This window comes from Spea bombifrons, chromosome 2 (genome assembly GCF_027358695.1).
Source record: "Spea bombifrons isolate aSpeBom1 chromosome 2, aSpeBom1.2.pri, whole genome shotgun sequence".
In the NCBI taxonomy this organism is placed as follows: Eukaryota; Metazoa; Chordata; class Amphibia; order Anura; family Pelobatidae; genus Spea; species Spea bombifrons.
In genome coordinates, this window is record NC_071088.1 from 528,889 (window position 1) to 553,636 (window position 24,748).

General features: G+C 50.2%; 1 protein-coding gene and 1 long non-coding RNA gene across 3 annotated transcripts; one reads left to right on the forward strand and one right to left on the reverse strand.

Moving 5' to 3' along the window:
- The first annotated feature begins 10,493 nt into the window (after positions 1-10,493).
- LOC128474400 (hepatocyte cell adhesion molecule-like) lies at positions 10,494-19,756 on the forward strand. 2 transcript variants are annotated; one of them, XM_053456726.1, is made up of 6 exons: positions 10,494-10,558; positions 14,208-14,528; positions 15,351-15,608; positions 15,719-15,964; positions 16,960-17,217; positions 19,554-19,756. In XM_053456726.1, the coding sequence occupies exons 1-6, from the start codon at positions 10,510-10,512 to the stop codon at positions 19,676-19,678; spliced, it is 1,257 nt and encodes a 418-aa protein (XP_053312701.1). In that variant the 5' UTR covers positions 10,494-10,509; the 3' UTR covers positions 19,679-19,756. The 2 variants fall into 2 exon arrangements, with proteins under 2 accessions (XP_053312701.1, XP_053312702.1); XM_053456727.1 differs by lacking the exon at positions 15,719-15,964.
- A 270-nt stretch (positions 19,757-20,026) lies between these two features.
- On the reverse strand, positions 20,027-20,866 carry LOC128474402 (uncharacterized). The gene is made up of 2 exons (XR_008346348.1): positions 20,750-20,866; positions 20,027-20,237 (listed from the first exon to the last, which is right to left on the reverse strand). It is a non-coding gene; the product is annotated as an uncharacterized LOC128474402 (long non-coding RNA).
- Positions 20,867-24,748: the final 3,882 nt, after the last annotated feature.

The window sequence follows — 24,748 nt, forward strand, 5'->3', positions numbered from 1 at the left end:
CTAACTCATCAACCTCCCCCACTAACTCACCAACCCCCCGCTAACTCACCAACCTCCCCCACTAACTCACCAAACCCCCCGCTAACTCACCCCCCTTCGCTAACTCCCCAACCCCCCCCACTAACTCACCAACCCCCCCAACTCACCAGCCACACCGCTAACTCACCAACCCCCCTGCTAACTCATCAACCTCCCCCACTAACTCACCAACCCCCCGCTAACTCACCAACCTCCCCCACTAACTCACCCCCCATCACTAACTCACCAACCCCCCCCGCTAACTCCCCAACCTCCCCTCCCATAACTGGGAATTATTAGTATTATTTATCTATATGGCGCCACCATGTTCCATGGAGCTGTTGGTCCCGTTGGTTGCGTCTCCGGGTCACGTGTGTTGTATGTTCACGGCCCTGTTGGTCCCGTTTGTTGCGTCTCCGGGTCACGTGTGTTGTATGTTCACGGCCCTGTTGGTCCCGTTTGTTGCGTCTCCGGGTCACGCGTGTTGTATGTTCACGGCCCTGTTGGTCCCGTTTGTTGCGTCTCCGGGTCACGCGTGTTGTATGTTCACGGCCCTGATGGTCCCGTTGGTTGCGTCTCCGGGTCACGCGTGTAGTATGTTCACAGCGCTGCGTGTGCTGCTACATGAGCCGGCGGCTGGGATTACAAGGAAAATCCTTACATAATACATGAGCGTCACATGCTGCCGTTAACCCCGTCGCCGCCAGAAACCCCAGTCAGAAACCCTTCATGCGCAGGCAGGTCAGCGGGCTGCGGGGGTTTGTGCCGGGCCCCTTCGCTTCACCTGGGGGGGGGGCAACAAGGGCCACGGATCCGTTTTGCCGTCCCATGGGACAAGTCAACGGCGGTGACTGATGCAGGGATATAGCAAAGCTCTGCTTGTGCAGTGGGTCCATGGAACTGACTTCCAGCAGAGGCCTCCTCCAATGATAAGTGATTTGGCGGCAGATTTCTTGTTTGTAACAATAAACGTTATCTCTCGTAAAGGCCGGCGGGTCCGTCGCACCGTTACAGTGATACCGTCACACATGCGCGACCCATTATATTTTACCCCTAAAGCCCCGTCACGTGTGAGATTTACCCCCATGACACAGATTCCCTCCGTGTCTCCTCACGGGCTGATCTCCTGAGACTGGCACAGAAAGGGTTACCGCCCCCCTTATTATGTAACAAGTTCCAGCACCACAGGGGTTAATGTACAGAAAGTAAATACTCTGGGGGTGGAAAGGCAGATGGCACAGGGGCACCAAACAGGTGTGAGGGAGATAGGGGGGAGAGAAGTAGTGATAGGAGGAGAGGGTGAGATATTAAGGAGAGAGGGGGAGCGATATGAGAGAGAGAGAGACAGTGATGGGAGGAGAGGGAGAGATATTAAGGAGAGAGGGGGAGCGAAACGAGAGAGAGAGACAGTGATGGGAGGAGAGGGAGAGATATTAAGGAGAGAGGGGGAGCGATACGGGAGACAGAAGCAGTGATGGGAGGAGAGGGAGAGATATTAAGGAGAGAGGGGGAGCGATACGGGAGAGAGAGAGACAGTGATGGGAGGAGAGGGAGAGATATTAAGGAGAGAGGGGGAGCGATACGGGAGAGAGAGAGACAGTGATGGGAGGAGAGGGAGAGATATTAAGGAGAGAGGGGGAGCGATACGGGAGAGAGAGAGACAGTGATGGGAGGAGAGGGAGAGATATTAAGGAGAGAGGGGGAGCGAAACGAGAGAGAGAGACAGTGATGGGAGGAGAGGGAGAGATATTAAGGAGAGAGGGGGAGCGATATGAGAGAGAGAGAGACAGTGATGGGAGGAGAGGGAGAGATATTAAGGAGAGAGAGGGAGCGATACGGGGAGAGAGGCAGTGATGGGAGGAGAGGGAGAGATATTAAGGAGAGAGGGGGAGCAATATGAGAGAGAGAGACAGTGATGGGAGGAGAGGGAGAGATACCAAGGAGAGAGGGGGAGCGATACGAGAGAGAGAGAGAGTGATGGGAGGAGAGGGAGAGATATTAAGGAGAGAGGGGGAGCGATACGAGAGAGAGAAGCAGTGATGGGAGGAGAGGGAGAGATATTAAGGAGAGAGGGGGAGCGATATGGGAGAGAGAAGTAGTGATGGGAGGAGAGGGAGAGATATTAAGGAGAGAGGGGGAGCAATACGAGAGAGAGAGACAGTGATGGGAGGAGAGGGAGAGATATTAAGGAGAGAGGGGGAGCAATACGAGAGAGAGAGACAGTGATGGGAGGAGAGGGAGAGATATTAAGGAGAGAGGGGGAGCGATACGGGAGAGAGAAGCAGTGATGGGAGGAGAGGGAGAGATATTAAGGAGAGAGGGGGAGCGATACGGGAGAGAGAGGCAGTGATGGGAGGAGAGGGAGAGATATTAAGGAGAGAGGGGGAGCGATACGGGAGAGAGAGGCAGTGATGGGAGGAGAGGGAGAGATATTAAGGAGAGAGGGGGAGCGATATGGGGAGAGGAGAGTTAGGAGGAGGGGGAGAGATATTAGGGAGAGAGGGGGAGCGATATGGGGAGAGGAGAGTTAGGAGGAGGGGGAGAGATATTAAGGAGAGAGGGAGGAGCGATATGGGGAGGAGAGGGAGAGATATAAGACATACTCGGCACTCTTATACGAGCCGCTCCTGTGGACTTTGTGCCAAGACCGGTGATAATCACTGCGGGGACTCAGGGGCCCGACTTTCCCCTCTAAGAGCCAATAATTCCCGGCTAACTGCCCCCCGATCTAAGACGGGGCCGACGGAGGCACAGGGGCCGGGGTATCTACAGCAGGAAGGATGGGCAGATGAGACGGCCGATGGCTCTGGTCTGCATTTGCCCCGATCCCCAAGGCCGAGAGGGGTAATTGGGTGTCCTGTTGAACTTGTGGCCCTCAGTGATAGGGACTGCCCCCCCCCGCCCCATGCATTCCTGACTGTAACCCTTTAAATCCCATGACAAGAGCACTTTCTAAAACCCCAGAGAAGGGGCAATAAAGGGGCAGGCGATCCCTGGATTATGTGGCCCCGAGGGCCCCAAGTTGGGGGGTTTAACACCAAAGCCCTTTTTATCACACACAATTGCCTGGGGCAGGGCAAATTTGGAAAGGGCATTTCCCATGATTTGTGATCGGTCCCTGCTTGTTCACAGGTGAGTAAAGCAGGTGTAGCCAGAAGGGCGAAGCAGTAAAAGGTAATTTCGTTATAACCCCGTCACCAAGGTCTTTCTTTTAATGATGCAAAGAAATGGGCCCCAGGACCCCGTTACTGGGTGCAGACGGAGGTGACTTTTCCAAGGTCACCCTGAGCGGCCGGGGGGGCGGGGGTTAATGGGGTGAATTAGTGGCGGTTTGGCTCGCTGCACGCCTGGAATCTGCCTTGATTGTCTCCGCGGCCATGAAAAGCTCATTGTTCGGTTACTCGATAACCCGAGGGCCTCGGGACAAGGATTTACCCCGTGGGGGGGGCGGAGCTCCCCCTGCTGGCAGCCGCAGGTAACGACGGCTCACCTGCGCACCTGTGACACCAACGGGGGTCCGTCTAATACGGCATTGCCCCTCGCTGTGTGCTGCGGACTGGGGGTAGCAACGTGGGGGCAGCTCGGTGACCTTCATTAGGGGTTCAAGGGCAGGAGAGAATGGAGTCTTTATCAGGGGGCATTACCTCCCCTGATCCCGTAGTATCTGTGAATAATTACCCCCTGTCACTGATTACCCTGTCACTTATTACCCTGTCACTTATTACCCCTGTCACTTATTACCCCTGTCACTTATTACCCTGTCACTGATTACCCCTGTCACTTATTACCCCCCTGTCACTGATTACCCCTGTCACTTATTGCCCCTGTCACTTATTGCCCCGTCACTGATTAGAAGTATATTAATACTTATCAGTCCGATGGATTCCGGGACGTTTTCCAAGGACTTTCCTATAAACGGCTTTTGTATTTTAAGGAAATTAACTGCCCCAGGAAAGGGTAAGAGGTGGGCGACGAACCCTCCATCACTGGGGCTCCTGTTCACTCTCAGCGTCTCTGCAGCAGAGCAGCTGCTGCTTTATATTAACCCTTTACGCTTCTATTAACTCTATCCCTGCTGGCTTCCCCCGCCGGTCTCATCAGAGGACTTCAGAGACACAGAAAATGTCGCCCTAAAGACTCAAACTTTAATCAGTTCTTGGCCTCCTCGCTGTATTACCTTCTACCACTTCTGCTGGGGGGCTGTTCCACGTATCTACCCCCTCTCAGTAAAGAAAAACTTCCCTCCATTCCATCCCAGCCTCTGATCCTCTAGTGTTAGATTTAAAATAAACTCCCCTCCTGTGCTTTGTAAAAACATCCTCTTGGGTAATTTCCTTGTTTACCCCAGTTGTAGCCTTTGCCCCATAATATAATGTTTTCTCGCTCTCTTATCTGAGCCCAAACTACTAGGCAACCCCCCCGACTCCTTATCACACTGCTTGTGGAAAAATATAGAATGGTTCAGTCTTAATTACCTAGATGGACTCTCTGACTAGTGAATGTCTATGGAGGAACGGACTTCATTAGCATCGCCATAAAGCATCAGCTCAGTGTGGTGTTGGGGGTACAGCGCTGGGGGTATTTTACTGTATACAGTGTTGGGGGTTATTACTGTATACAGCGCTGGGGGTTATTACTGTATACAGCACTGGGGGTTATTACTGTATACAGCGCTGGGGGGTTATATTACTGTATACAGCGCTGGGGGTTATATTACTGTATACAGCGCTGGGGGTTATATTACTGTATACAGCACTGGGTAGTTATATTACTGTATACAGTGCTGGGGGTTATATTACTGTATACAGCGCTGGGGTTATATTACTGTATACAGCGCTGGGGGGTTATATTACTGTATACAGCGCTGGGGTTATATTACTGTATACAGCGCTGGGGGTTATATTACTGTATACAGTGCTGGGGGTTATATTACTGTATACAGTGCTGGGGGGGTTATATTACTGTATACAGCGCTGGGGGGTTATATTACTGTATACAGCGCTGGGGGGTTATATTACTGTATACAGCACTGGGGGTTATATTACTGTATACAGCGCTGGGGGTTATATTACTGTATACAGCGCTGGGGGTTATATTACTGTATACAGCGCTGGGGGTTATATTACTGTATACAGCGCTGGGGGGTTATATTACTGTATACAGCGCTGGGGGGTTATATTACTGTATACAGCACTGGGGGGTTATATTACTGTATACAGTGCTGGGGGTTATATAATTGTATCCATCGCTAGGGGTTATATTACTGTATACAGTGCTGGGGTTATATTACTGTATACAGCGCTGGGGGTTATATTACTGTATACAGCGCTGGGGGGTTATATTACTGTATACAGCGCTGGGGGTTATATTACTGTATACAGCGCTGGGGGTTATATTACTGTATACAGCGCTGGGGGGTTATATTACTGTATACAGCGCTGGGGGTTATATTACTGTATACAGCGCTGGGGGGTTATATTACTGTATACAGCGCTGGGGGTTATTACTGTATACAGCACTGGGGGTTATTACTGTATACAGCGCTGGGGGGTTATATTACTGTATACAGCGCTGGGGGTTATATTACTGTATACAGCGCTGGGGGTTATATTACTGTATACAGCGCTGGGGGTTATATTACTGTATACAGCACTGGGGGGTTATATTACTGTATACAGTGCTGGGGGTTATATTACTGTATACAGCGCTGGGGTTATATTACTGTATACAGCGCTGGGGGGTTATATTACTGTATACAGCGCTGGGGTTATATTACTGTATACAGCGCTGGGGGTTATATTACTGTATACAGTGCTGGGGGTTATATTACTGTATACAGTGCTGGGGGGTTATATTACTGTATACAGCGCTGGGGGGTTATATTACTGTATACAGCGCTGGGGGGTTATATTACTGTATACAGCGCTGGGGGGTTATATTACTGTATACAGCACTGGGGGGTTATATTACTGTATACAGTGCTGGGGGTTATATAATTGTATCCATCGCTGGGGGTTATATTACTGTATACAGCGCTGGGGGTTATATTACTGTATACAGCGCTGGGGGGTTATATTACTGTATACAGCGCTGGGGTTATATTACTGTATACAGTGCTGGGGGTTATATTACTGTATACAGTGCTGGGGGTTATATTACTGTATACAGTGCTGGGGGGTTATATTACTGTATACAGCGCTGGGGGGTTATATTACTGTATACAGCGCTGGGGGGTTATATTACTGTATACAGCACTGGGGGTTATATTACTGTATACAGCGCTGGGGGGTTATATTACTGTATACAGCACTGGGGGGTTATATTACTGTATACAGTGCTGGGGGTTATATTACTGTATACAGCGCTGGGGTTATATAATTGTATCCATCGCTGGGGGTTATATTACTGTATACAGCGCTGGGGGGTTATATTACTGTATACAGCGCTGGGGGTTATATTACTGTATACAGCGCTGGGGGTTATATTACTGTATACAGCGCTGGGGGTTATATTACTGTATACAGCGCTGGGGGTTATATTACTGTATACAGCGCTGGGGGTTATATTACTGTATACAGTGCTGGGGGTTATATAATTGTATCCATCGCTGGGGGTTATATTACTGTATACAGCGCTGGGGTTATATAATTGTATCCATCGCTGGGGGTTATATTACTGTATACAGCGCTGGGGGTTATATTACTGTATACAGCGCTGGGGGGTATATTACTGTATACAGAGCTGGGGGTTATATTACTGTATACAGCGCTGGGGTTATATTACTGTATACAGCGCTGGGGGGTTATATTACTGTATACAGTGCTGGGGGTTATATTACTGTATACAGCGCTGGGGGTTATATTACTGTATACAGCACTGGGGGGTTATATTACTGTATACAGTGCTGGGGGTTATATTACTGTATACAGCGCTGGGGGTTATATTACTGTATACAGCGCTGGGGGTTATATTACTGTATACAGCGCTGGGGGTTATATTACTGTATACAGCGCTGGGGTTATATTACTGTATACAGCGCTGGGGGTTATATTACTGTATACAGCGCTGGGGGTTATATTACTGTATACAGCGCTGGGGGTTATATTACTGTATACAGTGCTGGGGGTTATATTACTGTATACAGCGCTGGGGGTTATATTACTGTATACAGTGCTGGGGGTTATATTACTGTATACAGCGCTGGGGGTTATATTACTGTATACAGTGCTGGGGGTTATATTACTGTATACAGCGCTGGGGGGTTATATTACTGTATACAGCACTGGGGGTTATATTACTGTATACAGTGCTGGGGGTTATTGCTGTATACAGCGCTGGGGGGGTTATATTACTGTATACAGCGCTGGGGGTTATATTACTGTATACAGCGCTGGGGGTTATATTACTGTATACAGCACTGGGGGGTTATATTACTGTATACAGTGCTGGGGGTTATATTACTGTATACAGCGCTGGGGTTATATAATTGTATCCATCGCTGGGGGTTATATTACTGTATACAGCGCTGGGGGGTTATATTACTGTATACAGCGCTGGGGGTTATATTACTGTATACAGCGCTGGGGGTTATATTACTGTATACAGCGCTGGGGGTTATATTACTGTATACAGCGCTGGGGGTTATATTACTGTATACAGCGCTGGGGGTTATATTACTGTATACAGTGCTGGGGGTTATATAATTGTATCCATCGCTGGGGGTTATATTACTGTATACAGCGCTGGGGTTATATAATTGTATCCATCGCTGGGGGTTATATTACTGTATACAGCGCTGGGGGTTATATTACTGTATACAGCGCTGGGGGGTATATTACTGTATACAGAGCTGGGGGTTATATTACTGTATACAGCGCTGGGGTTATATTACTGTATACAGCGCTGGGGGGTTATATTACTGTATACAGTGCTGGGGGTTATATTACTGTATACAGCGCTGGGGGTTATATTACTGTATACAGCACTGGGGGGTTATATTACTGTATACAGTGCTGGGGGTTATATTACTGTATACAGCGCTGGGGGTTATATTACTGTATACAGCGCTGGGGGTTATATTACTGTATACAGCGCTGGGGGTTATATTACTGTATACAGCGCTGGGGTTATATTACTGTATACAGCGCTGGGGGTTATATTACTGTATACAGCGCTGGGGGTTATATTACTGTATACAGCGCTGGGGGTTATATTACTGTATACAGTGCTGGGGGTTATATTACTGTATACAGCGCTGGGGGTTATATTACTGTATACAGTGCTGGGGGTTATATTACTGTATACAGCGCTGGGGGTTATATTACTGTATACAGTGCTGGGGGTTATATTACTGTATACAGCGCTGGGGGGTTATATTACTGTATACAGCACTGGGGGTTATATTACTGTATACAGTGCTGGGGGTTATTGCTGTATACAGCGCTGGGGGGGTTATATTACTGTATACAGCGCTGGGGGTTATATTACTGTATACAGCGCTGGGGGTTATATTACTGTATACAGCACTGGGGAGTTATATTACTGTATACAGTGCTGGGGGTTATATTACTGTATACAGCGCTGGGGTTATATAATTGTATCCATCGCTGGGGGGGTCATATTATTGTATACAGCGCTTCTCTGACATTAATACTCTGGTCCGCCATCTCGTGGACATAGTAAGCAATTGCATCCGTGTTCACGCGGATAATTTAATGGTGATTCGCATTCCTGCAGCGCCCTCTACTGGTTTACTATGTAATACACATTACTCAGTCCCAACTAATCAAAAGTGACAGCGTAGAAAATCCATAAACGTTAGCACAGAAAGGATCCAGCCAGGGGTAAGGGCTGTAAAAGACCCTTTGGACTATTGAGCCACCGGTGAGCTGCAAGTAAACACAGAAAAAGCTTCTAATTCATTAGAAATCCCCCCCGGCAGCTACTCTTAGACCTACTAGCATATCTTAAAAATGAAGCGCCCGTTTTCCTGTCGTATTTCTCCATCTCCCTCTAGCTTTCTTCTGTCACTTCATTTCACTTTCCTCTCTTTCCTCCCTCTCACTCCCTTTTATCTTTTTACCTTCTTCTTCTTCTTCTCCCCATCCATCTTCTTATCTTCCCCCTCTCCTTCTTTTTCTTCCCTCTCTCCCTTTCTTCAATCTGTCTCGTACTTTTTTTCCTCTCTCTCCCTTTTCTCTTTCTTCTCTGCTCCCTTTTACCCTCCCTTATAGCTTCTTCTCTCCCCACATTTTTCTTCTCTTCTTCTGCCTCCCAACGCACCCTACCCACCACATACCCCAATACTCACTGTCCTGCCCCAACCTGTCTCCACGCACCTGCACTCTGATTGGACCTACACCTTTAGCCCTGTCCAGAATGACCAACGGTTGCCACGGGGACAAAGCTATTATATATATATATATAGGGAGTTAGGGTGACTGTACATCACTTATCGTATGGATAATTTTTTTAATCTTTACTCCAAAAGCTTCCACAAGACTCAGAATCAATGCAAAGATCAGCAGGACTCTCGGATGAGGGGCCGCTCTGGCGCCCTGGGGTTTGTCTCCCAAGAGAAACGAATTCCCACGGATGTGGACGAGAGTAACACTAAGCCGGCACCGGAGGGTGACCTGTCTGCCACCAGCGAGACATAATAGAGGACCTGGAGGACCCCCCAAAAAAGTAATGTGTTGGACCTTTAAAGAAGGTGTGCTGGGTCCCAGAGCCGGCCCTTGCGGATCTATGAACGGTTCCCAAAAACCTGCCCTATTGACCCAGTGTGCCGGGAGCTGAACAACGGAGCCCGCCAGATACCCGCACAGTTACCGGAGCCCGCTACGTACCCGCGCGGTTACGGGAGCCTCCCAGGTACCTGACCAATGGAACCTGCCAGGTACCCTCACGGTTACCGGAGCCCACAAGGTACCCGCACGGTTACCGGAGCCCCCCAGCTACCCGCACGGTTACCGGAGGCCCCCCAGCTACCCGCACGTTTACTGGACCCCTCCAGGTACCCGCACGGTTACCGGAGCCCCCCCCAGCTACCCGCACGGTTACTGGACCCCTCCAGGTACCCGCACGGTTACTGGACCCCTCCAGGTACCCGCACAGTTACCGGACCCCTCCAGGTACCCGCACGGTTACCGGAGCCCCCCAGCTACCCGCACGGTTACCGGAGCCCACAATGTACCCGTACGGTTACTGAAGCCCACCATGTACCCGCACGGTTACCGTAGCACCCTAGCTACCCGCACGGTTACTGGACCCCTCCAGGTACCCGCACGGTTACCGGAGCCCCCCCAGCTACCCGCACGGTTACCGGAGCCCCCCAGCTACCCGCACGGTTACCGGAGTCAAACTCTCATAAGAAGGAGAAACTTCCTGTTTCCTGTGTAGTCTTTTGTAGTCTGAATATTTGGTTACAAACTTTACAAAGTTTTCTTCCTCTTTCTTACTTCCCCAAACAGAGGTCATTTTTGGGAGAGAATGTGGCTGATTGGGGTCTTTGTGCTCTGCCTGATATCCCCAGTACCTGGTATGTGATAATATATTCATGTATGGGGGGCAGCATCGTGTGGGGCAGCTGGTCCCGATAATATACCTGAAGCAGGCACCGTGAGGGCTGATCTATTGAAGAGGGTTCCCCGACTGTCCTGGGAGGCGCTCAGCTCACTCAGCAGCTCTTGGGGCTCGAAGGATCCTCATCCGATGGCTGAGCTGCCATGATTTCAGTTTGTATTCTAATCTTAAACCCCTTGGCTGAATTCCAATAGATTGGAGGAGAGGGGAGAGAAGAGAGAGAGGGGATGGGAAAGGGAGAGATGGGGGAGAGAAGAGAGAGAGGGGATGGGAGAGAGGTGGGGAGAGAAGAGAGAGATGGAGAAGAGAAAAAGAGAGAGGAGAGGAGAGGGGATGGGAGAGAAATGGGGGATGGGAAGAGAAGAGATAGAGAGGGGGTGTGGGAAAGAAGAGCGAGAGACAGGTGATGGGATGGAGACATTTAAATACAAATTTAATAAAGGACAGGAGGGACATTTCGTTCAAAGGATGAGAAATGTTAAAAACAAGAAGCTGGAATCTAGAGGTGTGTAAAGGCAGTGTGTATGAGCAGTCGTGTGTAAAGGCAGTGTGTATGAGCAGTCGTGTGTAAAGGCAGTGTGTATGAGCAGTCGTGTGAAAAGGCAGTGTGTATGAGCAGTCGTGTGTAAAGGCAGTGTGTATGAGCAGTCGTGTGTAAAGGCAGTGTGTATGAGCAGTCGTGTGTAAAGGCAGTGTGTATGAGCAGTCGTGTGTAAGGGCAGTGTGTATGAGCAGTCGTGTGTAAAGGCAGTGTGTATGAGCAGTCGTGTGAAAAGGCAGTGTGTATGAGCAGTCGTGTGAAAAGGCAGTGTGTATGAGCAGTCGTGTGTAAAGGCAGTGTGTATGAGCAGTCGTGTGTAAAGGCAGTGTGTATGAGCAGTCGTGTGTAAGGGCAGTGTGTATGTTGTGTGTAAGGGCAGTGTATGTGTATATGTGTGTGTTTCTAAGCTTATCTGTGTGTATGTGTAGGTGTGTGTAAGAGCAGTGTAGGTATTTGTGTGTCTGTAAGCTGATGTGTGTATGTGTATATGTGTGTTCATGAGCAGCTGTTTGTAAGGGTCGTGTATGTGTAAATGTATATGTGTGTTTATTGCCAGGTGTGTGTACATGTGTTTGTAAGGTGGTGTGTTATGTTCTTATGTGTGTGTGAGGGCAGTGTATGTGTATATGTGTGTTTATGGGCAGGTGTGTGTAAGTGAAGTGTAGGTATACATGTGTTTGTAAGGTGGTGTGTTATGTTCTTATGTGTGTGTAAGGGCAGTGTATGTGTATATGTGTGTTTATGGGCAGGTGTGTGTAAGTGAAGTGTAGGTATACATGTGTTTGTAAGGTGGTGTGTTATGTTCTTATGTGTGTAAGGGCAGTGTATGTGTATATGTGTGTTTATGGGCAGGTGTGTGTAAGTGAAGTGTAGGTATACATGTGTTTGTAAGGTGGTGTGTTATGTTCTTATGTGTGTAAGGGCAGTGTATGTGTATATGTGTGTTTATGGGCAGGTGTGTGTAAAGGCAGTGTGTAAGGGTCCTGGGAGAGAGGCTAATATTAGCTTTTTTTTTTCTTTAATTTTTTTTTCCTGTTAACTGCACTTCCCATGATGCTCAGCCAGCATCATGGAAGTAGTATGTCTGGCTGAGCCTCATGGGAATTCAATTCAATGTGTTGCTTATTTTTAACGTGCATGACTGTGCCGACAGAAATGAAGCGCGTTTTAAGTGGCGATGCGAGCGCGGCGTTGTATTGGTGAAAAACAAACAAACAAACAAACAAACAAACAGTGTATTAAACATGCATGGGGCAGACATACGGCTCCTGAATCTAAGACGAGACCAACGACTGATTACGGTTTGAGTCTTTACAGCAGGAGAAACGGCCGACTAGACGGGGGCCGGATGGGGCCGATCTGCCGGCAGGTTCTGGGTTTCTATCTGCCCTTCTGCCCCATCAGACTGTATGAAATGTGCCATAGTATTATTTTCTTATTTACTATAAGCGTCTGATGTCTCTTTGGGCTGAAGGTTTGAAGAGTTTGCCAGTAAAGGGAAGACTCGCGGCTCCTGCCCGTGACCCGTCGTGTCTCACAGTTTGCCCATAGGCAGCTGGGGTCCTGGGGGGATGCTTGAGAGGGGCCCAGGAGGTTACCCAGCGTCTATGTTTTATATTATTCTGGCCCTTTTCAGTAAAAAAAGGAGCGATGCGGCCTGATTTTCCTTGGGATTCGATCACTAGAATGAAGGATACCTCGGTGGCCGAAGCCCCATTCTGCAGATATTTCGGTGCCCCCTCCACTGCTCTCCCCCCAAACTGTGTTCTCTTTTATGCATTGAGGGGTCGGGGGAGCCCCAGGGACCCCTCAGGGGTAACAGGTCCAGACTGGCCATAGTGCTCACTGGGAAAATACTAAACACCCCTTCCACCCAGTCTCGGGGTAAGTCAGGTGGGTGATAGCGAGTGGTACCTGCTGGATACACAATGCTGAGTGCTGTGACGAGTGGCGCATGCTTCCCCGGGGCAGCAGCTGATCAGGGGCCATTTTACATCCCAGTCCGGTCATGGCGGGTAAGTTGAATAAAATCTTTACAATATATAGATAAAGCCGGGAAAGGGTCCAACTGGGAACGTTCTCTGGTGTCGCCCAGTGCAGACATTTCACAGGAAAGTTTCAAAGTGGGATAACTGGGGAACAGTATATACGGTATTTAATAAACAGGTGTCTGTGTGTCTGACCCGTGTCTGTGTGTCTGACCCGTGTCTGTGTGTCTGTCCCGTGTCTGTGTGTCTGACCCGTGTCTGTGTGTCTGTGTGTCTGACCCGTGTCTGTGTGTCTGTCCCGTGTCTGTGTGTCTGACCCGTATCTGTGTGTCTGACCCGTATCTGTGTGTCTGACCCGTATCTGTGTGTCTGACCCGTGTCTGTGTGTCTGTCCCGTGTCTGTGTGTCTGACCCGTGTCTGTGTGTCTGAGCCGTATCTGTGTGTCTGACCCGTGTCTGTGTGTCTGACCTGTGTCTGTGTGTCTGACCCGTGTCTGTGTGTCTGACCCGTATCTGTGTGTCTGTCCCGTGTCTGTGTGTCTGACCCGTGTCTGTGTGTCTGACCCGTGTCTGTGTGTCTGAGCCGTGTCTGTGTGCCTGTCCCGTGTCTGTGTGTCTGACCTGTGTCTGTGTGTCTGACCCGTATCTGTGTGTCTATCCAGTATCTGTGTGTCTGTCCCCTGTCTATGTGTTTGTGTGTCTGTGTATCTGTCCCCTGTCTGTGTGTCTGTCCTGTGTCTGTGTGTCTGTCCCGTGTCTGTGTGCCTGACCTGTTTCTGTGTGCCTGTCCCGTGTCTGTGTGCCTGTCCCGTGTCTGTGTGCCTGACCCGTGTCTCTGTGTCTGTCCCGTGTCTGTGTGTGACCCGTGTCTGTGTGCCTGACCCGTGTCTCTGTGTCTGTCCCGTGTCTGTGTGCCTGTCCCGTGTCTGTGTGCCTGACCCGTGTCTCTGTGTCTGTCCCCTGTCTGTGTGTTTGTGTGTCTGACCCATGTCTGTGTGTCTGTCCCGTGTCTGTGTGTCTGACCCGTGTCTGTGTGTCTGACCCGTGTCTGACCCGTGTCTGTCCCGTGTCTGCAGGTCTCTCCCCGGCACAGAGGGAGATTTCCGCAGCGTTGGGGTCCCAGGTCCTGATTCCCATGGAGATCGAGCTGCGGAGGGATTCTTCACGATGTGACGAGTTTACATGGAAATACCGGTATAAAAATGATTTTAAGGCATCGCTCCTGGCAAAATCTAGAAACTGCAGAGAGCCAACAGTACAGAGACTGCGGATCTCCGAGAACGGGAGCCTGGAGATACCGGACGCAGCCAGAGAGGATTCTGGGATCTATACAGTGGAAGTGCATGATTCTGGGGGCAAATTAATACACAGCGCAAACTACACATTATATATACAGGGTGAGTAACGCTCTGATACCCCGCGGCACCTCTAGCGAGTCTCGGTATCCTGGCTGGAAATACCCGCTTAAGTCTCTCCCCCCCACCCCCCGCCAACCTCTGAGCCTCTCGCGGGTTCCTGGGCGATACCAGAACATCGGCCGCTGGCATTGATATCGTTACCCCCAAGAACATCGGCCGCTGACCAGGAACTACTCCCATTTCCTAGGGCCGCTCACACACATTTCTACCAAACCTCCCCCCAGACAGATAGGGGCCAAAGTCCCCGGAGAAAATAACATCAACCAGTAAAGGTCCCACAGACAAGGATTTCCCTCTCCAGGAGAACGCGACGGATTCCTTGGTGGCACCAGCAGCCGGGAGGCGGTAAAACAGATTGTTCTCTCACACAGGAGGGGATTATCTCAGTAACCTAATGATAGTAAATACCAGCGATAGCCGATGCCAGGAGATCTGTACAATAAAACACAATGTAACCCGGAGCAAACCGTCTGAATAAATCTACTTCCAAAACAAGGGTATCCGAGCTCCACAGTCTTTAGAGTCTCTGGTAATTGGGGAAACGCGGCGCTCCGTACCGGGGGAAGAAGTAGTCCCAGCGGAGCCCCTGCACCCACCTCCCCAAAACAGAACCCCTTCCAAGGCCAAAACCCAAAGTATGTAGGAAGGAGGCTGCCCTCAGGAGCCCAGGTCACAGAGGCTTCCATGACAACAACCACACACCATACTCTTTATTACCCCCTCTCACCCTGCTCCTAACTGCCCCCGCACTCCCCACTTTCTGCCCTGTCTCCTAAACACCACTCTGTGTTTCTCTATTAGCTCCAGTGTCAGATCCGCTCCTGAGGGTCTCTTGCCGTCCGGATGGCAGCGCTGAGATCTCCTGCCGGGTCCAGAACGGATCAGATCCGACATACTCACTGAGTGTGAATGGAAGGTTAGAGCTGGATTCTGTCTCCTCAGTGAGTGGGAGTGGAGTTAACATCACAGTGTCCTCAGCCCCCCCGTGGAATATCAGCTGTTCAGTGAGGAACCGGATCAGTGAGAGAAATTCCAGCCTGATTTCCGAGTCCTGCCCCGGTGAGTGATGGGACTGGGACATTAATACCCCTGAGCGTGTGATACCCTCCCCTGCGGATCCAGTGAATTCCCATAATGGTATTAATACCCCCGAGTGTCTCTGTCTCCAGTTCCTGTGTCAGTTCCTGATATCAGGGTCTCCTGTGCTCCGGAGGGCAGTGCTGAGATCCGCTGCTCGGTACAGAATGGGTCGGATCCGCGGTTCTCCTGGAGCTGGAACGGGGAGGCCATTCATGGAAATTCCAACTCGTCACGGGGCCAGATATTCCTGCCAGCTCCGGTGTCCGGAAACATCAGCTGCACCGCGAGAAACACCGTGAGCGACAACAATGACACGACCAGCATCTTCTGTCCAGGTGAGGGAAGTGTTAACCGAGTCACTAAAAGTCAAATTATCGGTGGAGTTAAAGGGTTAACTATACTGACGAACTCGGGGCAGCTCACATGCACTCGCCTGGCAGAAGCCGAAAATAAAGTGGGGTATCCATTAACGTTCGAGTTTCTAGGCGCGCCGCTGACTTTAAACATTGCGAGATGAAGTTAAGTCCATGTTGAGTTCGGAATAAAGTAAAACGCAACTTCCAGCTCACCCCCCCATGACAAACCCCCAAATCCCCTCCCCCATTAAAATAAATATAAAAGGGCACTCCTGGATACCCCGTTAACAGTACGTAGTAATATAGTGACTGCTGGATGCAGTTCACCCTCCGTCCACTAGATGCTGCTGGAGTATAGCGCTATAGAGACACTCCTGTGCTAACAGATCTAATTTTTTTTTTTAATAACTGCTATTGGGATATTTTCATTTTTGTAACTGAAATCCCCCCTATCCAACAGTATGAGTGGGAGTGGCTACCATACCCCTCTAAAGGATCTTTTCTGTTTTTATCACATGGTATTGTGAATGGGGGACATAATGAACACTTCCTATAGTGTTGATACAACTAAATTAACCCCTTAATGACAAAGCCTGTACGGGCTCAAAATGCATTGTTTTCAATGGGTTTAGGGACCGCCCATTGTCCTTAAGAGTTTAAGAAGCCATTGTACAGCACTGCAGAATATGAAGGCGCTATATGATTAATAATAATCCCTCAACTTCCTGCACATGGGTGGGAGAAGCAGCACCTGCTCTTCCTCCTCCTCAGTCTATATTAACCCTGCACATTCCCTCATGCTGCTCTTTCATGGGTTTGCTGTGACCTTGTTTGTTGTCTGGTATCCTGACCTCTCTGGTTCTGACCCGATTTGCCTTCACCATGTCTTTTATCCGCCCTTGGTGGTCTGCACTGCTGGCTACTTCCTGGCTACCAGCCAACACCTCTCACCCCACTCTGTGTTTCTCCGTTAGTTCCAGTGTCAGATCCGCTCCTGAGGGTCTCTTGCCGTGCGGATGGCAGAGCTGAGATCTCCTGCTGGGCCCAGAACGGATCAGATCCGACATACTCACTGAGTGTGAATGGAAGGTTAGAGGTGGATTCTGTCTCCTCAGTGAGTGGGAGTGGAGTTAACATCACCGTGTCCTCAGCCGCCCCATGGGATATCAGCTGCTCAGCGAGGAACCGGATCAGTGAGAGACATTCCAGCCTGATTTCCGAGTCCTGCCCCGGTGAGTGATGTAAAGGCAGCATATATACACCGTGTATATATACCGTATTGGCTCAAATATAGGCCGCACTTTTTCCCCCCACTTTAAGTCACAAGCAGTCCCGGGCGCCGGGCAGGCAGCGGGGTTAGGATACAGATCCCCCGCAGCGGTGCAGGGGACCTGCATCCTACTCTCTGATACGCTCAGACAGCCTCCCCTGCCGGCACTTTCCCCGGGGGGGGGCGGTGCCGGCACAGGAGGTTGTCTAAGCGCATCGTGCGGACGGTCAAAAACAAAGCATACAGCAGTAGAACAATGGTACCAATAGACATGGCAACAAAACAGATGCGCACAGGTACAAGCAATGTACAATTCCAATAATACATACAATGCAGGTAACAACACCTCCTCGGTCACAGAACATCGGACCACAACACAGAGACGCCCCAACCCACAACTAGGTCAGAACCCCGGAATGGGACGAACACCTGGAGACAATACCACTCTGTGGTGTTGAACGTTTGGAACAGTGACAATCTGGTAGTGCTATCTAATGTTGCAATAAATGGGGACCAGCGATTGAAAAGATACTTGACCTTGTTCTCCTTATGGAGGACAGCTTCAAGCCAGTCCATCTGAAACAAGAAATGCAGACGCGACAGGACCATAGGAAGCAGTGGAGGCTGTGGAGCAATCCATTGAGATAGTATTGCCCGCTTTCGCACGATGCGTTTTACCTCTGCCCACAAGACTTACCAGAGAAGACTCTCGGGTGTCTTGCTGGTCGGCGGGGGACATCTACGCAATACGCGTATGCAACTTCCGGTGCCGTTCTTCTCTGGTAAGTCGGGGGGGGGCATAGTGGCAGCATATCTCGGGGTGGGGGGAGGAGGAGGAAAGTGGCAGCATATCTGGGGGGGGGAGTGGCAGCATATCTCGGGGGGGCAGAGTGGCAGCATATCTGGGGGGGGAGAGTGGCAGCATATCTCGGGGGCGGGGGAGACAGAGTGGCAGCAGCAAGAAAAACTTTTTTTCTTTAAAAAAGCACCAAACTTTTAGGGTGCGGCCTATATACGGGGGCGGCCTATATCCGAGCCAATACGGTATATATATATACTGATGGCTTCTATGTACGCAGGAGATTGGAAAGAGCAGTTTATCCCAGTGACGTAGCTGCCCCGGGGGTAACTCTGCACTGTGAGATGAATGCAGGGTGGAGGAAGCAGCCTCTCTCTCTCTGACCGAGAACTGCCCCCTGTGTTTTGTCTTCATCTCGGAAGGAACAGGAGGGGGACCTGAGCTCCCGGGTGCTACGAGGTGGGCTGGTAGGAGAGACAGCTTTTGGGAATCGGTTAGAAGTCTATCCCGTTTTATTTTATGCCGGGAACCGGATTAGCCGGCGGGTTCTTTGGTAGTCGGGGAGGCTGCTGTATGGCAGGGGTCGGTTTTTCTTTGTTTGATTGATTTGGTGCAATAAAACCCTGGAGACAGATTGGGTCTCCTACTGTCCCCGCAGCACTACAAGTGTCCCCGCAGGTACCTCACTACTATGAGTGTGTATATATATATATAGTTGATATGACTTCCACATACAGAAAATATCTGCAGGCAACGCGTTTCGCACATTATCTGTGTAATGAAGCACAAACAGAACCTGAAATCCCAGCTCACGGTTTAGCAGAAGCGTCCACTCAGAGACTCCACTAGTGTGCGAAGGACTTGGGGGGGGGGCGGTGCCAAGAGTTGTGACCGGTTTTGCATTGTTTTTGTGTCCTGCAGATTTAAATGTCTCTCTCCCACCCCCCTCTCTTCTCTTCACCATTTCTCTCTCCCACCCCCTCTCTCTTCCCCATTTCTCTCTCCCACCCCCTCTCTCTTCCCCATTTCACTCTCCCACCCCTCTCTTTTCTCTCCTCAGCACCTTGCTAGCTTTTTCCGCCCCTTTATTGTTTACTTTCCTTTAACTCTTCAGAAAGTTGCCCCCATCCATCTCCCCCATCCAACATGAAACTGCAGCTGCCATGCTCTCCCCCATCCAACATTAAACTGCAGCTGCCGCGCTCTCCCCCATCCAACATGAAACTGCAGCTGCCGCGCTCTCCCCCATCCAACATGAAACTGCAGCTGCCGCGCTCTCCCCCATCCAACATGAAACTGCAGCTGCCGCGCTCTCCCCCATCCAACATGAAACTGCAGCTGCCGTGCTCTTGCCTTGGTATTCTTTTAATGTTCTCCTTGGACTCGGTGCTGCCTCTCAATGTCATATTTTCTCTGCACGTGAATAACAATCCGATAAAATGTTTGTCTCCTGAATGTCTCTCGTTGTTCTGAGGCTCTCACATGTCTTCTCTCCCCAGAAACCTGTGCTATGACCTGTCTGACCAAGTCAGTCCTTGGTGGCTGCGTTACACTGTTTGTGACAACCGTGCCACTCGTTGTGGTTTGTTTGCACCCCATGCGAAAACCGAAAGGGAATCCGTGAACCGCGGGAATGGAGTCCGTGATAAAATGCTAAACATGTTGAAACGAGACGCATGTCAATAAAACAAATGACACAAAATGTGTTGGGGTAAATCATGTCCACCCTCCTGCCCCCTCACCCCTCCATCCCCCAGTACTGCACGGTGGCAGCTAAGGGAGCCCCTGGGCATATCCCCAATACTGGTGATTTATTACATCTGCTCTGATAAATGTGTAGGAAGGAAGACACTGGTTTAGGATGAGCCCCCAAGACTTTTAATGAGGGCCAAAAAAGGGACTGGTAAAAGTAAATGCAGACACCTGGTAGTTATGGCCATCTGAAAATCCCAACACAAAAATAAAACCTCTAGAAGATAATTTTGACTTTATTTGCAGTGGAAAGCAGAGTGGAGGGTGGGGAGGGACGACCTCTTGTTTCCGGAACACCATAAGACAAAAGTATTCTGCCCCACAGCATTTGTCCCACCACTTATCTGCCCCTCCTGCGGAGGAGGTAACTGAGATGCCCGTGGGGTGTTTCTCTGCTGATTGGGAACACACCTGTCAGGGACAGAGCTCTCCTAAAACAGAAAAATAGGTTAGTTACCCCCCCCCCCAATCTGCAGTCAGAGAGACCGGGGCAGAGGTGATATGTGACAGTAGCTATGGACTGGGGCAGAACTATGTGCGACTATTGCAGTTATTAGTTGTCTCATGCACTGTGCTGTACCGCAGGGGCGGGGCTTGTATATGATGTCATACTTTGGCGCCTTCCTGGCCTTTCCAACAGTGGAGAGTTTCTCTTGGAGACGTTTTAAGAGAGGAACTTCTGAAATGGAGGGGGCTGCAAGGTGGGACAGCAGGGGGCTAGGCTGAGGTGATAATCTCACCCTGGCTCCTCCCTGTCCTGGCTCCTTCTGCAGTGGCCCTGTGCCAACCCATCACTGTATGGCCCCTCCCACTTTAGGCAAATCCATCCCCATTACTGTGTGGCTCCTCCCACTCAGCTCTGTGCTGGCTCCTCCCTGTCGCACCCTCTGTTGGCTCCTCTCCATGTTCCTCTCCATGTTACTCTGCACTTTGCCCCTCTCACCTGGTACGGGGTTCCTCTTCATTCCTCGCAGGGTTCTGACCATACTGACCAGCAGCAGGGTGTACAGAACAAACACGGCACTCACGGAGAGGAGATGAGGGAGCACAGCACGGACCCCAGACTGAGCTAGACCTGAAATACAGGGAGGGAGGTGGGGGCCGTGAGCTCATTCTGAGTATCGACCGCCCTGTTGCGGGGTCGCCCGTGCGCATAAAGGGTGTGCAAAGGTCAGGTTTATACTGTTATACGCGCGCTCGGTTTAAGGCGATGCTTCTATTGCGCTTGAGACACTGAAGTGTTGTCCTGTGTTAATAAAGTTTTCCACATTTGTACTGTCAGGGTCCTTATTTTCAGAGGGGCTCTGTCTGAACTCTCTCACAAACTCTCACAGACTTACAATATAATGAGACCCGCGTCACGTGGATAAAGTAACATAGTAACATAGTTCATAAGGTTGAAAAAAGACCAAAGTCCATCGAGTTGAACCTATATACATATTGTGTCCCTACCGTGTTGATCCAGAGGAAGGCAAAAAACCCTTATGAAGCAGATGCCAATTGCCCCATAGCAGGGGGAAAATTCCTTCCCGACTCCAAATATGGCAATCAGAATAAATCCCTGGATCAGCGTTCTGTCCCTATTAATCTACTATCCATAACTTGTGATATTATTGCTTTCAAGAAACACGTCCAGGCTCCTTTTAAACTCTTTTATTGAGTTTACCATTACCACCTCCTCTGGCAGAGAGTTCCATAGTCTCACCGCTCTTACTGTAAAGAACCCCCGTCTGTGCTGGTGCAGAAACCTTCTTTCCTCCAGCCGTAGAGGATGTCCCCTTGTTATAGATACAGTCCTGGGTATAAATAGGTCCTGGGAGTGATCTCTGTACTGCCCCCTTATATATTTATACATAGTTATTAAGTCCCCCCTAAGCCGTCTTTTCTCCAAACTAAATAACCCTAATTCTGATAATCTTTCTGGGTACTGCAGTCCTTCCATTCCCCTTATTACTCTGGTTGCCCGTCTTTGAACCCTCTCCAGCTCCACTATATCTTTCTTGTACACTGGTGCCCAGTACTGTACACAGTATTCCATGTAAGTAGACCCTGTGCAGAGCCGCGGGGCCGCAGGGGCCGGCCTGACCTCCTACCGCGCTGATCTGTACAGCAAGGAGGAGGTGGAATTACCCGGAACACAGTCTGCCTGACTCAAACCATTTTAAATAACACAGCTGCAGAGATAATGAAGGGCCACAAGAGGAGGGGTAACACAAAATGTGGGTCCTCTCCCTGCAGGCCTGTCCGGAGGAACCGCATGTTGTCCCACCCACAAGTATTCTCCACCCATAAAAAGCCCCTCCCATAGCTAACCTATACTTTTTGCTCCACCTACATCAAAAATTGGCCAAGCCGCAAACTTCAGCCCTAACTGCCCCCGCCACCCAACCCTCATTTCTACCAAATATATGTGTGTGTGGGGACAGGGCAGTTGTGAGGCAACGACTGGTGGCCACCTTACTTGCCCCCTTAGGCCACAAGGTGCAGCCCTCCCCGAGTGATATGCGTGACTTAGAGTGATGTATATGTTTGAGTGTATGTGATTTTTCTGACTATACTGTGCGGCTGAGAGTGATACGTTAATGAGTGTATCCGTCTGGCTGAGAGTGGTCAGTGTGTTTTGGAGCATGGGCAAATAATAACAGGGGAAAAAGAGGGTTAGCGCTTGCTGCTTACTTGTTGCAGGAACACAGTACTTTTATTGGTTGATGTGGGGCTCTTGTGGGGCCACTTGGTGCATGGGGCTCATCTCCTGTAACAGGGGCAATTACAGCGAGCCAGAGAGACTCCATTTCTGGAGTGGGCGCTTCACTTCCTGTCATGTGACAGGATCAGCCAGTAACAGGCTCCTTTTATAGTCACATGTTGGCGTCTGTGAAGGCTCTGTAAGGATAGGCTCCGCGTGGGTTTATTTATAAAGTGTATCTATACCGCTATACTCCAGCAGCATCTAGTGGACGGAGGGTGAACTGCATCCAGCAGTCACTATCTTACTACGTACTGTACAGTAACAAAAAGTATTAACAGGGAAAAACAATGTCGACTAAAAACCATTGATTTCAGCAGCTGAAGGGTGTGATTTATCATCCGGCCACTTCATGTTGCTGGTTACACGGGATATAATGGGGTACAAACGTGCTCCTGCTCAGTGGGTACCCTACATCCCCAAGAGATCCTATTAGGTCTATTAAAGGGGATGGGGTGAGAGGCCAGTCACTGGGCACCCTTTTGGTTAACGGGGTATCCAGGAGAACCCTTTTATATTTATTTTAATGGGGGAGGGGATTTGGGGGTTTGTCATGGGGGGGTGAGCTGGAAGTTGCGTTTTACTTTATTCCGAACTCAGCATGGACTTAACTTCATCTCGCAATGTTTAAAGTCAGCGGCGCGCCTAGAAACTCGAACGTTAATGGATACCCCACTTTATTTTCGGCTTCTGCCAGGCGAGTGCATGTGAGCTGCCCCGAGTTCGTCAGTATAGTTAACCCTTTAACTCCACCGATAATTTGACTTTTAGTGACTCGGTTAACACTTCCCTCACCTGGACAGAAGATGCTGGTCGTGTCATTGTTGTCGCTCACGGTGTTTCTCGCGGTGCAGCTGATGTTTCCGGACACCGGAGCTGGCAGGAATATCTGGCCCCGTGACGAGTTGGAATTTCCATGAATGGCCTCCCCGTTCCAGCTCCAGGAGAACCGCGGATCCGACCCATTCTGTACCGAGCAGCGGATCTCAGCACTGCCGTCCGGAGCACAGGAGACCCTGATATCAGGAACTGACACAGGAACTGGAGACAGAGACACTCGGGGGTATTAATACCATTATGGGAATTCACTGGATCCGCAGGGGAGGGTATCACACGCTCAGGGGTATTAATGTCCCAGTCCCATCACTCACCGGGGCAGGACTCGGAAATCAGGCTGGAATTTCTCTCACTGATCCGGTTCCTCACTGAACAGCTGATATTCCACGGGGGGGCTGAGGACACTGTGATGTTAACTCCACTCCCACTCACTGAGGAGACAGAATCCAGCTCTAACCTTCCATTCACACTCAGTGAGTATGTCGGATCTGATCCGTTCTGGGCCCAGCAGGAGATCCAGACTCTGCCATCCGGACGGCAAGAGACACTCAGGAGCGGATCTGACACTGGAGCTAATAGAGAAACACAGAGTGGTGTTTAGGAGACAGGGCAGAAAGTGGGGAGTGCGGGGGCAGTTAGGAGCAGGGTGAGAGGGGGTAATAAAGAGTATGGTGTGTGGTTGTTGTCATGGAAGCCTCTGTGACCTGGGCTCCTGAGGGCAGCCTCCTTCCTACATACTTTGGGTTTTGGCCTTGGAAGGGGTTCTGTTTTGGGGAGGTGGGTGCAGGGGCTCCGCTGGGACTACTTCTTCCCCCGGTACGGAGCGCCGCGTTTCCCCAATTACCAGAGACTCTAAAGACTGTGGAGCTCGGATACCCTTGTTTTGGAAGTAGATTTATTCAGACGGTTTGCTCCGGGTTACATTGTGTTTTATTGTACAGATCTCCTGGCATCGGCTATCGCTGGTATTTACTATCATTAGGTTACTGAGATAATCCCCTCCTGTGTGAGAGAACAATCTGTTTTACCGCCTCCCGGCTGCTGGTGCCACCAAGGAATCCGTCGCGTTCTCCTGGAGAGGGAAATCCTTGTCTGTGGGACCTTTACTGGTTGATGTTATTTTCTCCGGGGACTTTGGCCCCTATCTGTCTGGGGGGGAGGTTTGGTAGAAATGTGTGTGAGCGGCCCTAGGAAATGGGAGTAGTTCCTGGTCAGCGGCCGATGTTCTTGGGGGTAACGATATCAATGCCAGCGGCCGATGTTCTGGTATCGCCCAGGAACCCGCGAGAGGCTCAGAGGTTGGCGGGGGGGGAGAGACTTAAGCGGGGATTTCCAGCCAGGATACCGAGACTCGCTAGA

Bases quoted from the DNA above. Each gene is read 5' to 3' on its own strand.
- LOC128474400 (XM_053456726.1), top strand. From the start codon at position 10,510: ATGTGGCTGATTGGGGTCTTTGTGCTCTGCCTGATATCCCCAGTACCT. The intron at 15,609-15,718 runs GTGAGTGATGGG...CTCTGTCTCCAG, and splicing joins GATTTCCGAGTCCTGCCCCG to TTCCTGTGTCAGTTCCTGAT. The intron at 17,218-19,553 runs GTGAGTGATGTA...TTCTCTCCCCAG, and splicing joins GATTTCCGAGTCCTGCCCCG to AAACCTGTGCTATGACCTGT.